General features: G+C 33.1%; 1 protein-coding gene and 1 non-coding gene across 2 annotated transcripts; both read right to left on the reverse strand.

The window, feature by feature from the left end:
• Window positions 1–309: 309 nt before the first annotated feature.
• Window positions 310–2,319, reverse strand: PRS (Homeodomain-like superfamily protein). The gene is made up of 2 exons (XM_016340154.3): window positions 1,661–2,319; window positions 310–582 (listed from the first exon to the last, which is right to left on the reverse strand). The coding sequence occupies exons 1-2, from the start codon at window positions 2,033–2,035 to the stop codon at window positions 310–312; spliced, it is 648 nt and encodes a 215-aa protein (XP_016195640.1). The 5' UTR covers window positions 2,036–2,319.
• A 9,977-nt stretch (window positions 2,320–12,296) lies between these two features.
• Window positions 12,297–12,400, reverse strand: LOC148568278 (small nucleolar RNA R71). Its single transcript, XR_015882155.1, has one exon. It is a non-coding gene; the product is annotated as a small nucleolar RNA R71 (small nucleolar RNA).
• Between the last annotated feature and the right edge of the window lie 1,075 nt (window positions 12,401–13,475).

The raw sequence follows: 13,475 nt of genomic DNA on the forward strand, positions 1-13,475 counted from the left end.
ATTCTATTTTTATAGTTAATTTTAATGTACACCTAACATAATTAAATAATACCAATATTATATCATTCATAGTGAGGTGTGTCAAATACCCTAGGATTTGCACGATATACAAAAGTACTAATTAAGTTAATTATTTTCATGCTTCTAGTTTTTCGTGGTGCAACCAAATGTCCTACGTACAAGACTATTTATTCTTTGTAGTAAGATTAGATCGGATTCTAAAGTTCAGATTCCCTTAAAGACAATAACATTCTGCAAACCACATGTCTCCTAAGAAGAACACACTTTAGCATTTTGCATCAAATTTCACTACCACCCATCAAGAGTCTTGGTGCAATCTTCTTTGATTCTGGTAGTGGATGTGACTGGAAACAGATCAAGAGTCTTGAGAGGTTGATTAGTAGTAGTGCAACATGATGATTCATGATAATGGTTAACATCGCCGCCAAGTGTCCAACCATAGTTATTATTGAAGAATCTCATCTCTTTATTCTTCTCCAACAAACTTTCTGAGTTATGATGCACACTACACTTGCAATTCATCGCCCCTTCTTGCGATGCGTATGCAGCTACTCCTCCTCCCTGATCATTTATAATGAAAATGAAGAAAACTACTATTAAAGTAACACGCATATGCATAATTCAGAGGAATATTATATGCACTTCTTTTGTGTTTCTATTTTATACATTTTTCAGTTTTAGTATTAAATGTGATGGAGATGTTAGAAAAGACAAAAAACATAAAAAATCTATTATTAGATTATTATATTTGTGTATAAATATACGTTGTTTAATTTATTTTTAATTTATATTTTATTTTATTAATATATATTAATCTTTTATGTACAGATATTTTGATGGATAAAAAAATTACAAAAAAAATGTGTATAAAATATAATACAATCATCAGTTTTGCATAATATATAATTTAGGTGTTTATTCCTGATGACTACTTCATATTGTTCAAACCAGAAACATGCCTTTGTTTTGGAATATATAGAGTTCTTGCTTCTTCATTCCTCTTACCTTCCCTTAATAATTATTGTGCCATTGATACCAAGTGGTATTATATATATTGTACCTTTTTTGTTAACTAAACTCATTATTATAAACTAAGCCATCATCATTTCTAATCCGTAGCCTAACGAATATACTATAAATTAACGATAAAGAATATAACAAAAAAATTAATTTTTGATTAGTTAAAATTAATTACTTTTTTTTTATTCTTTTTAGAGATTCAAAATTTAGGTTTATCATTTAAGATTTACGGTTAAAAATTTATGATTAAAGATCCAGAATTTAAAATAAATAAAATAATTTTTTAAATAACATTAGTAATGTTGAGAGACAAAAATTAACATTTTAACATTCTTACTCATTATCGAATTCCATGCAAAGAATTAGCTGGAAAGAGAAAACTAACTAGCTAATGTAATAATCACTATAAGAAAAATGAACATTTTTTAATAATATTATTATAAAAAATATTAAAAGACCGACATTTTTATTAATATTAGTGAATATTTTAGATGAACATTTTATTTTCTTTTAATGATGGTGAGAAATAATAACCCTATTATAATTGAAAATAACACAAAACCAAGGCTTTTTAAATACATGGTGCGTGTGAAACTAAGTGACTACAATTAATTATTACCTGAAAAGACAAACCAGAAGTGGCATAGAAGGGAACTTGTTTGGTAACAGGAGAACAAGAAGGATAACCAAAACCAGCAAGAAAACGGTTACTGAAATCTTGGTTGAAGTGATGGACATTATGGAGCTGAAGTTGCTGCTGTAGCTGGAGCTGTTTGTTAAGCTTTCTCCTAAGCTTCTGTCTATCCCTAGCCTTATGATTTTGGAACCAGTAGAACACATTCTTGCCTTCAATCCTTCCATAGAAGGAAAGATGAGTGGTTATTTGTTGAATCTGAGAAGCACTTGGAGTTCTAATCCCACTCCTATACAGTTCCTCCAAGATCATGAGTTGTTCAGTTGTAGGGCTCCATCTTGATGAACCTGTTGGGGACATTATTGTTATTTTTTTTCTATTATTGTTGTTCAGTTTCTTGATGACGATGAGGAGGAACAAGTTACAAGTATGTGTGAATGTGAATTTGAAAGGGATGTATAAATAGAGGGACAGAGAGAAAAGATACAGTGAAGTTTAGAGGAAGAGACAAAATGGAAAGAGATTGAAAGCAGAAAAAGGGAGTGGTGAATTGGATAGGTGAAAAAGGACTATAGCCTCATGCTGATGTTCCTTTTAGAGGAGCATTCAAGTGAGGTTTCAGTGAGAGAGAGAAAAGGAGAGAGAGAATCTGATATGAGATGAATGAATGAATGAATGAACAATGCATGATGTATGAGTCATCATGACCTTATTATTATTATTGTTAACTTTTCTTAACAGAATGAATCAGATTCTCCCAAAGTAAGTCTAATTCAGAACCACATATTCCTGATAATGAATCAAAACGGCCCCTTCCTTTTCCCCTAATAACACTTGTAACTGTTTCTGGCAGCAGCTATTACTGTTACAAAAATATATATCACGGAAAAGAGCTTTAACTATAAATTATCTGTTTAATGATATTTAGTTACGTCACATATACTGATTAGAGTGAAATGAGTACAATATTATTTTAAGGGAAAGTATGAGGAGTCAATGGAATATTTATACAATATATACAATAGAGATTTAGGGAGTATTAGAGATATAATCATTAGTGTTACCCTTTTCCATCAATTGAATCTTTTGGGATGAGTGGTATCATAACATAGTATTAGAGTGTTAGATCTAAAAGGTCAAGAGTTCGATCCTTTGTGAACCCCAAAATCAATTTAATTTTTTGGGAAAATGTTTATTATCCCTAGTACTCGGATGGTTATTCTAGATAGTAGGAGGATGTTCATTTTGTAACTCAATAACCCATTGTACACATTGTATAAATAATCCATTGTCTCCCTAGCGAGATTCTTATTTTAAATAGAGTTGGTATTTGGTAGTATATGAATAGTATAGTATCATAAATTGCTATTTGGATATTATCTATTTGCTTGAATTTATAAACATATACAAATTTTTGTTGTTGTCTTCCATATCATGATATATTATAAGGTCAATAAGTTAATTCGATATTTTATTGTCAACTTTTTAACCTAAAAAGTAGGATTTTTTTTTTTTTTTTATAAAGTTGATTGATTAGGATAAGATTTTATCTTTTAACATCCCTACATGCATCTTCTGATGCATGCGGTTCATAAAAGATGGTAAAAATAAATTAATGTATAAATTTCAATCCTTTTTTTATTATTTTATGATTTTTTTTAGAATGGACATTTTAAAATTTTTAACAAAGAAAAAGGTATTTTTCTTATAATTTTTTTTTTAAATAAAGAAGACTTTTGAGCTCTTCTTTTATCCATATATATAGAATGTATTTAATTTTTTGAACTAGTTTTTCATTGATGTATTGTTTTCATCGAGATCAACCACTAAATGTATTTATATGTGTGTAGTTTAATTTATTTTCAATGTATATTTATATTTTAACATATATTTTATACTAATAGTTGATTTTGGTGTACACATAATAATTGTGGAGATTTTATCTATTCAGCTGTTGACCTATAATTACTTATTATAAGAGTAGAAATTATTTTTATTTATAAAAATTTAAAATATTTATAAATTTATCCATAAATGAATAAACTAGTTTGTATTTATAGAAAATAAATAAATTATTATTTTTATTTATAAAAATTTAGTGCACAAAAAAAATTAATTTTTATATATTTAATTTTTGGGAGTATAAAATTAATTTATTCTTTCATAAATAAATTTATCGGCGTTTTAAATTTATAGTGTAGAAATGATAATTTATTTTTTTATTTAATGTTTTTCTACTAAATTTTGTAAAATTTAAATATAAATATAACTATAATATCTAATAACTTATATTTATCAAAATTTTTACATTTTATATTACTTTGCTATGTAATTTATGAAAAAATGTCAAATAATTTAAATTAATATGAAATTTTATAATTTTATAGAGTAAAGTATTATTTTAGTCTCTATTATTTGGATTAAGTCTTAATTTTGTTGCTAATGTTTGAAACGTTTTATTTTTTATCCAAATGTCTTATTTTGTCTTATTTTAATCTTTTGATCAAAGTTAATATTTTTTTTCTTCAAAATATTCCTTTTTCTTTCGTTCTCATGTTCTTCTCGATAAGAATAATAATCTTAATTGTTGTTGTCATAATTGTAGTTACAGTTACTTGAGAGTGAAATTGGCATAAAAATTAAAAAAATAAGAAAATAATGTAATAGAGAAAAATATTTTTTTAATAAATAGTTTTAGTTTTTACTAAAAGATAAATATGACAAAATAAAACGTTTCAGATTTAAAAACGAAATTATCACTTGACTAACGATATTTTTTCTTATGAAAAATACTAGGGGGTCAGTAACATTTGGGATTTATAGTCATCAAATAACTATTAATGAAGCTTTTAATAGTGTGAGATTAATGTGAGATTTCATCCAATGGTTCATTCTTTTTTTATGGTTACATGCTGACCAGAATTTGATAAAATTACTGAACCCTAAACTTTTCCTTTCCCTATTTTATAATACATTCTATAATGTATAAGTTTCGAATCTAATAATACATTTTGTAAGAGAAAAAAACAATTGTTCATAAAATATAGCATTTACTTAAATTAAAGCTTACAGCTATATCATATATAATTCTATCCGTAGAAGAAGGCATTGCATAAAGCAACAAACTTAAATGTAACAGAGAAAAAGAAGAGTGTGAAAAAAGAAAGGGAAGTGAATCAGGCAGATGAGATGCATTGAATTAAAGGGAGATAGATCATAGATGAGAGTTTAGAAATGGAATTGGCAAATTGATAAGTCCCATTATTGGAAGCACAATTCTGAAATATGAATGCAGGCTTATGGACAATGGTAGGAAAGGAAAGGGAGTGAGACTTGGCAAAATGGCAAGTCATTCACAGTGACAGAGACAGAGACAGAGACAGAGTGTGTGTGGGGCCTCTCTGATTATGTAATGTGCATTGTGCATGTCTTCCCTCTCTTAGCCCCTTCTTCTTCGTCCTTGTCCTCATTCAGTGAGTGCTGACAGCTTGAAAAGTGAAAACGCAATGCAATGCAAGCCTCTCCAACTGTTAAGACTTAAGAGAAGAGAAGAGAAGAGAGGAGAGGAGTCTTCATAAATGCAATGTAGCAGGGTTTGTCCCAATGCAATGCCTTGTCTGTTTTTTATGGTTTAACTTAATTAGTAAGGGGGACTTGTCACCTCTGCCAACATTCCTCACTATCTCCACCGTTCATTTTGTGACTAACCTACGTCATCATGCTTATTATTTATGTTTTTATATATTCTTCCCATAAAAAACTTATGAAAAATACCAGCAGACCAACCCTTGTTATTAATATTAGTCAAAATTTAGAGTCAATATTTTAATTTTATAGTATTAGAATTTATAATTTAAAATTTAAAATATATAATATTGCTTAAATGTTGGATAAAAATAATAAATTTTAATGATAGTATATATTGCTCAAACTTATAACTTTTATAATGACCTATTCTCTAAAATAACTATGTGTTGGATCCATATGTTTTTAATTGATATCATATCTCACATAATTATATTAGAGTGTATTTGATTAATATTCATAGGGCAATTTTCTTAAATAAGTTGTTTGATTCTAATATTATCTAATTGTCCTAATTGTAAAATATTTAATTATATTTCGGTTTGATTTAATTATATATAATTTGCGGGATTCTAGAACGAATTACACATATAAACATAATTCGTGGCAGCCTAAAACATATTAAAGGATATAGAAAGTCAATAAGTCAACATAATTCGTTGGAAGCTGCAGTTAATTAAAAGAATATTATGCCTGAAGGTAATTTATTCGAGACTGCAATGAATTACTTGAGTATAGAAAAGCATAATTTGTTGCTCTCTATAACGAATTATAAGCATAGACTAAATAACTATTTCGGATTGAAAAATTATAACATAATTGAATTATTACTTAAATAACTATTTTTTTTAACTCCATTAAAAAATTGTGAATATTTCAATGACAATTTTTTAATTATTTTTATGTAAAAATTTTTGTTTTTGATCTTTGGATGATAAATTGTAGGGTTAGATTTTAATGTTATAAAAGTGTTGTTTTTATTTAAAATTTGGCCAAATAAATAAATCAAACTTTTATACAAAATATTTTCATAAAAAGATGTTTTTGATATCTTTATTTGAGTAGCTTCCTTAAAAAGTTATTCAACGTTCGAAAACTACCTTTATCATCCTCTTCAACTCTGAAACCTTTATCATTAACAACACTCAAACTACAGAAGCAAAATGCTCCAATCCCACTCTACCATTTTGCGCTCAATAGAAATGGTGCTCCATATCCAAACTCAATATTAGATTAACACAGAAATGGAATCGAGCACCTATCAAAATTCAGATCTAAGGTATATAAAAGAGCCAAAGCTTGATATGCATTCTAAATCATTGAACTAAGCATGCCTCGAAAATCTAGATCTAGATCAAGTAAGTGATGTTCGTGATCTGAATTCCTAAAGAACGTAGCTAGCTAGAAAATAGAAAAAAGAGAATGCATCTTCTTGAGAGAAGCAAACTAAAAGAGAGTGAGACCAAGTAAGACGATGAAGAAGAAAGGGCCCTAGACAGCCCAATTGTAGAGGGCCTTGCTGGGATCCTCACGGTAGGGGTTGGGGAAGACGGTGAGCTTGAGGTTGCTAATGATTCTGGAGAGATCGCGCTTGACAGTATCCCATACAGTCTCGGTGAGAGCGTTGGGGGCAGGGCCGAAGCCAGAGGCGGTGATTTTGGGGCGGGAAGAGAGGAGGGAGAGCATCGACGGAGGAAGAAGGAGGAGGAATGGGACGGGGAAGGAGTGTGGTTAGGGCTTGGGAGGGACGGGCTTAGGGAGAGGAAGGGGGAAGGAGAAATTGCAGATACAAAAAATGAGGGTGATGCAAAATTTTTTAAAACCACAACTTGGCAAGTGTACCGAATTGTATCGAGTAATATCACGGTGAATGAGCTATCGTTTCCACGAAGATTAAAGGACTAAACAACAATGATTAATTGATTATTCTAATTAGACAAATTAAGAAACAGAGGAATGAATGAAGAATTAAAGCAAATGTCTAAATAGAGGCAAATAACTAGCAAACAGTGAAGGAAAACAATGATGATGGGAATGTTAAGGTTTCAAAGATGTTAATTGTCTAGAAAAATAATTCATGTGTTCATTTATTTGAGGCATGTAGGGATCAATCGTAAAAAATCATAAATAATCAAATTCCAATTCCTTGATAATTCAATTTCTCTTTAACTCATATAATCGCTAATTCTTTAGTCAATTATTTAAGAAAAGAGGTAAAGTACAAATCTGATTTAGTTTCAAATAAGATTCAAGAATAGTCGTTAGGTTGAATTATATGTCGCTTATTCAAGTTAGTCTTAAACAATTGAAATTTACAAGAAAGAATGATTTTCAAAAGTTTTCTAATCCAAATTTTATGTTATTTATTCAAACTAGAGCAATTAAAAATCATAAAGTGTCACACACTCTTTGAAACACTATTCCTAGTTAAATAAAAAATTCGTGAGAAAGAGTTTTCAAGCTAATTCCAATACCACTTTTTCCAAAACAATATTTAGAATTCAAAATGGAGTTAGAATATTTTCCAACAATTCTAAATCTTTAAGAATGAAGAACAAAAACTCAATCGTGAAATAGATTAAAACATACACCTCAAATAAAGCAAAATACTTAGATTAATAATCCATAAAAAGATAAACAGAGCTCCTAACCTTAACAGAGGAAAATGGTTGCTCGTGGTGGAATCAAAATAGAATTCTAAAGTGTGATGTCAAAAACATTCGTCCCCTATTCGTGGACAGAGTCCTTCTTTGAAATCAAAAACTAAAACCTAAAATTTAAATTCAAAACTAAATCAAAATAAACTCAAATCTAATCAAATAAAATCTTTTTTTAATGACTCTTAACTAACTAGTGATTTTTCTTATAATTCAGGTTCAAAGCTTCATGATTCAATTCTTCAGTATCATGAACTTGGAGTGGTAATTGAGCTTGTCAACTTGGGCGTGTGGCACGCCCTTGTTGAAGAGGGATCGAAGGCGTGTGGAGCAACAAAGCAAGGAAGAGACATTGAAGAGCTCAAGCACTCCATAAGATCTTCAAGAGGAAGAACAAGCCGCCATCACTAAGGTGGACCCGTTCCTTAATTTCCTTGTTCTTTATTTTCTGTTTTTCGAATTTTTATGCTTTATGTTTATCTATGTTTGTGTCTTTATTACATGATCATTAGTGTCTTAGTGTCTATGCCTTAAAGTTATGAATGTCCTATAAATCCATCACCTTTCTTAAATAAAGAGTGTTTTAATTGAAAAGGAAAAGAAGTGCATGAATTTCAAATTTTAAAATAGATTAATTATTCTGATGTGGTGGCAATAATTCTTGTCTTCTGAATGAATGCTTGAACAGTGCATATTTTTGAATTTGTTGTTTATGAATGTTAAAATTGTTGGCTATTGAAAGAATGATGGAAAAAGGAGAAATTTTATTTGATAATCTGAAAAATCATAAAATTGATTCTTGAAGTAAGAAAAAGCAGTGAAAAGCTTGCATAAAAAAAAGTATATCCGAAAAAAAAAGAGAAAAAGAAAGAAAAAGAAAAAGCAAGCAGAAAAATCCAATAGCCCATTAAACCAAAAGGCAAGGGTGAAATAAAAAAGGATCCAAGGCTTTGAGCATCAGTGGATAGGAGGGCCCACAGGAATAAAATCCTGGCCTAAGCAGCTAAACCAAGCTGTCCCTAACCATGTGCTTGTGGCGTGAAGGTGTCAAGTGAAAACTTGAGACTGAGCGGTTAAAGTCGTGGTCCAAAAGCAAAAAGAGTGTGCTTAAGATCTCTGGACACCTCTAATTGGGGACTCTAGTGATGCCAGGGCATTTTGGCCAGTTTCACTGACCTTTTCTTTACTGTTTTTAGGATAGTTTCATGCATTTCCTTAGAAAATAAGCTACTTTTGGGTAGATATTCACTTACATCTTGATTCAAGCATACATTGTTCACTTTACATGATTTCATGAGGATTTTGCATGAATTTAATGACAAATTGGATGTTGTACTTCCCATGACTTGGATTAGAACTTTGATGCACTCTATTGCTTGATTTCAGGACAAAGGAAGCAAGGAAGAACCACGTTAGCAGCCACGTTAATCTAATTAACGTAACTCCTAACGTGGAATGGGAGTAACTTGCAAAGTTAATGAGAAAAGTAATTGCCAATAACGCTCTCGAAGCCATCATTGCCCACGTTAAGAGTCACGTTAACTAAGTTAACGTGAACTCTAACGTGGAGGAAAGGAAATGGAGCCAACGTTAGTGACACTTACCTTTGTCACTAACGTTGGACCAAGCTCATAAGTGGCCACGTTAAGAGCCACGTTAACTTAGTTAACGTGGGCTCTAACGTTAAGAAGCAAGAGAGAAGCCAACGTTAGTGACATTCACCTTTGTCACTAACGTTGGCCAAGCCTCCATAAGCCACGTTAACTCCTACGTTAACTTAGTTAACGTGGAAGTTAACGTGAAGCAAGAATGTGATCGCCAACGTTAGTGACACCTAACATTGTCACTAACACTGGAATGAACCCACACAAGCCACTATGAGCCACGTTAACTCCCACGTTAACTTAGTTAACGTGAAAGCTAACGTGGATAAGGGAATGATGAGCCAACGTTAGTGACACTCAACTTTGTCACTAACGTTGGAGATGGCTAGCATGGCCACGTTAGAAGCCACACTAACCTAGTTAACGTGGACTCTAACGTGAGAAATAGGGGCATATTGGAACGTTAGTGACAAAGGTAAGTGTCACTAACGTTCTCGAAGGTTGGTAAGCCTACGTTAAAAGAGCCACGTTAACTAATTTAACGTGGACTCTAACGTAGGAAAGGGGGAGACTTCTCAACGTTATTGGGAAAGGTAAGTCTCAATAACGTGTGCGAAGGACAAAGAGGCAACGTTAGTAGCAACGTTTGTGCCACTAACGTTGGAGTTAATGTGGCTCTTACTTTGGTGAGGAACGTTAGTGAAAAAGGTGATTGTCACTAATGTTCTCAAACCCACATTTCCACTTAAACGTTAACACCACTAACATCCTGAGCTAAAGTCTCTGCCCACTTCACACTTTCTCTCTGCAAGTAAAACTAAGCCCAATGAAGAAGATAACTGCTTCAAACTCAAGATCCAAAGGCCCATACCCAAGACTTGAAGAGCCAACTAGAAGATCAGAAGAGTAGTATATATAGGAGTAGCTTTGAATTAAAATGAGAGTTGGAAATTATAGGGAGCCTCTTGGCATAGAATTACTCTCTGTATTTTACTTTCTCTGCACTTCTAGTTTCATCATGTATTCTCCATCTTTATTTTCATTTTCCAGAGCTATGAACAACTAAACCCCTTTCATTGGGTTAGGGAGCTCTGTTGTAATTTGATGGATCAATACTAGTTTTCATTATTCTCCTTCTATCTTTTCTCTTGATTTTACTTGAAAGCTTTTGATCTTCATCCAATTGGGTAGTTATCTTGGAAAAGAAGGTATTCAAACTTGGATCTCTTCTGAACCTTGAAAGAGGAATGAAGAGATCATGCTAGAAATGCTTTCTCATGCTGGACCAAATTGGGTTTGGATGGATATGTGACTATAATCCTCTCAACACTTGATTTGGGAAATGCATGTGGTATAATCAGTGACTATACTTCATCTCTTCTCATGAGCAATTGACCAAGGAATTGGCTATTGATCAAGATTTGAGAGATTGAATTACAAGGAATTGTAATTCGATCACTTAATATTGCCAAGGAGATCAATGAGTGCATTGATTGAGGAAGAGATGAAAATGAAATTGATCCGGAGAATGCAACATCTCCTGAGCCCAATGAACTCCCCATTTCTGATCTTACCCATTCTCTTTAATTTCTGTCATTTACTTTTATGAGCAATTACCCCATTCCCATTTAAGATTATGCAATTTACTTTCCGTCATCTACATTCAGCTCTTTATTTCTAGCATTTACTTTTCTGTTATTTATTTTTCCGCCATTTAATTTTCTGCAATTCTCAACTCAAATTCTGATTCGCTCAACTAGAACATTCCTCTAATTAAAGTTGCTTGATCAATCAATCCCTGTGGGATTCGACCTCACTCTATTGTGAGTTTTTACTTGACGACAAATTCGGTACACTTGCCGAAGGAAATTTGTTATGAGACAAGTTTTCCGTGCATCAAGTTTATGGCGCCGTTGCCGGGGATTGATTATGCATCAACAATGATTAAATTGGAAGATAACTAGATTGAGCATTTTTGTTTTGTTTGATTTAATTTTCTGTTTGAGTAATTTACTTTTAGTTCTGGTTAATTTCTTCCCTTCCTCCTACTTTTTCAATTTTCTTTGTTATTTACAATTCAGTTCACTAACCCACTAACTGTTTGATATATTGCATCACTCACACTAACAGTAACTCTAACAGAATACTTTCTACATTTATTTTCCTTGCTTGTGCTTTGTTGGTTGTATGACAGGGAGAAGAAGCGGGGCTTCAACTTCCTTTGATTCTGAACCTGAGAGAACCTTCTTTAGATTAAGGAGGGAAGCAAGAGGAAAAAGAGTGGTTGGTGCCGAGGAAGAGGAGGAATACTTTGAACCAAACATGGAAGAAAACATGAAAAACCATCATGAAGAAGAGGCTCACAACCATGGCGGGGGAGGTCGAGCAAATCATGCTGGGGAGGATAGAAGAGTTTTAGGCTCTTACATCAATCCAAACCCAGGAAACTGTGGAAGTAGCATTCAAAAGCCAACCATCCATGCCAATAATTTTGAACTAAAACCACAGCTCATCACCCTTGTTCAGAACAACTGTTCATTCGGAGGAAGTGTCCAAGAAGACCCCAATCAACATCTAACCACCTTCCTGAGAATATGTGACACAGTGAAGTCTAATGGTGTTCATCCTGACGCCTATAGACTGCTCTTATTTCCATTCTCACTCAAGGATAAGGCAGCCAAGTGGCTGGAGTCTTTCCCGAAGGAGAGCTTGACAACCTGGGAAGATGTGGTGAACAAATTCTTAGCAAGATTTTACCCTCCTCAATGAATCAATAGGCTGAGAGCTGAGGTCCAAACTTTCAGGCAACAAGATGGTGAGACTCTTTATGAAGCATGGGAGAGGTTTAAGGACCTGACAAGGAGGTGTCCACCTGACATGTTCAACGAATGGGTGCAGCTACACATTTTCTATGAAGGCCTGTCATATGAATCAAAGAAGGTAGTAGACCATTCATCCAGAGGATCTTTGAACAAGAAGAAGACCATTGAGGAAGCCATAGATGTCATTGAAACAGTAGCAGAGAATGATTATTTCTATGCTTCTGAAAGAGGCAACACTAGAGGAGTAATGGAGCTAAACAATGTAGATGCTCTGCTGGCCCAAAACAAGCTCATTACCCAGCAGCTGGCTGACCTCACCAAGAAGATGGAGAGGAACCAAGTAGCAGCAATTACTACTTCATCAACAACCCAAGAAGGAGTGAATGAAGAAGCAGAGGGTAGTCAGGAGCAAGCCAACTACATTGAAAATTCACCTAGGAAAAACCATGATCCATACTCTAAGACCTATAACCCTGGATGGAGGAATCACCCAAACTTTGGGTGGGGAAATCAACAAGACCAAGGCCTTGATCAAAGACACCCAAATCCCAACAATGCAGCCCATCAACATTTCACATCTAGACCATCTCAACACCCCCATAACAACACCTCTCCACATTCATATCAAAACCAAAATAACTTACCTCATCCATCCACCTCTAATCCCAATCTACCATCATTTGATGACAGACTCTCAAGAATTGAGAATCTACTTGAAGGCATAGGCAAAGAGATTCAAGACAACAAGGCATTCAAGGAGGAAGTGCGAGCCAATTTCAAGAACCAGGGAGACACAATCAAGAGGTTGGAATCCCAAGTGGGGTATCTCTCTGAGCAGATTCCCAAACCTACAGATGGATTCTCAAGTGACACAGAGAAGAATCCGAGAGGTGAAACAAAGAAAGTAAGATGGGAAGATTGCAAGATGGTCACTATAAGTGATAAGGAGACTGAGGATAAGCCAAACAAGTCGGCAGAACAACCTGGAGATACCTCAACAGAGAAGGAGGAAAAAGATCACCAAGAACCAGAACTCTCACAACAGGAGCTGCTGAGACTTTATGCACCCTTTTCCCAACGACTCAATGGTGCTGTTGAGAAGAGAATATACTCAAGATTTCTTGACTTGTTT

This window comes from Arachis ipaensis, chromosome B4, assembly GCF_059453495.1.
Source record: "Arachis ipaensis isolate K30076 ecotype BB chromosome B4, ASM5945349v1, whole genome shotgun sequence".
Classification (NCBI taxonomy): Eukaryota; Viridiplantae; Streptophyta; class Magnoliopsida; order Fabales; family Fabaceae; genus Arachis; species Arachis ipaensis.

Coding starts and splice junctions, on each gene's coding strand:
- PRS (XM_016340154.3), bottom strand. CDS start 2,035: ATGTCCCCAACAGGTTCATCAAGATGGAGCCCTACAACTGAACAACTC. Junction 583..1,660: donor CTTCTGGTTTGTCTTTTCAG/GTAATAATTAAT, acceptor ATAAATGATCAG/GGAGGAGGAGTAGCTGCATA.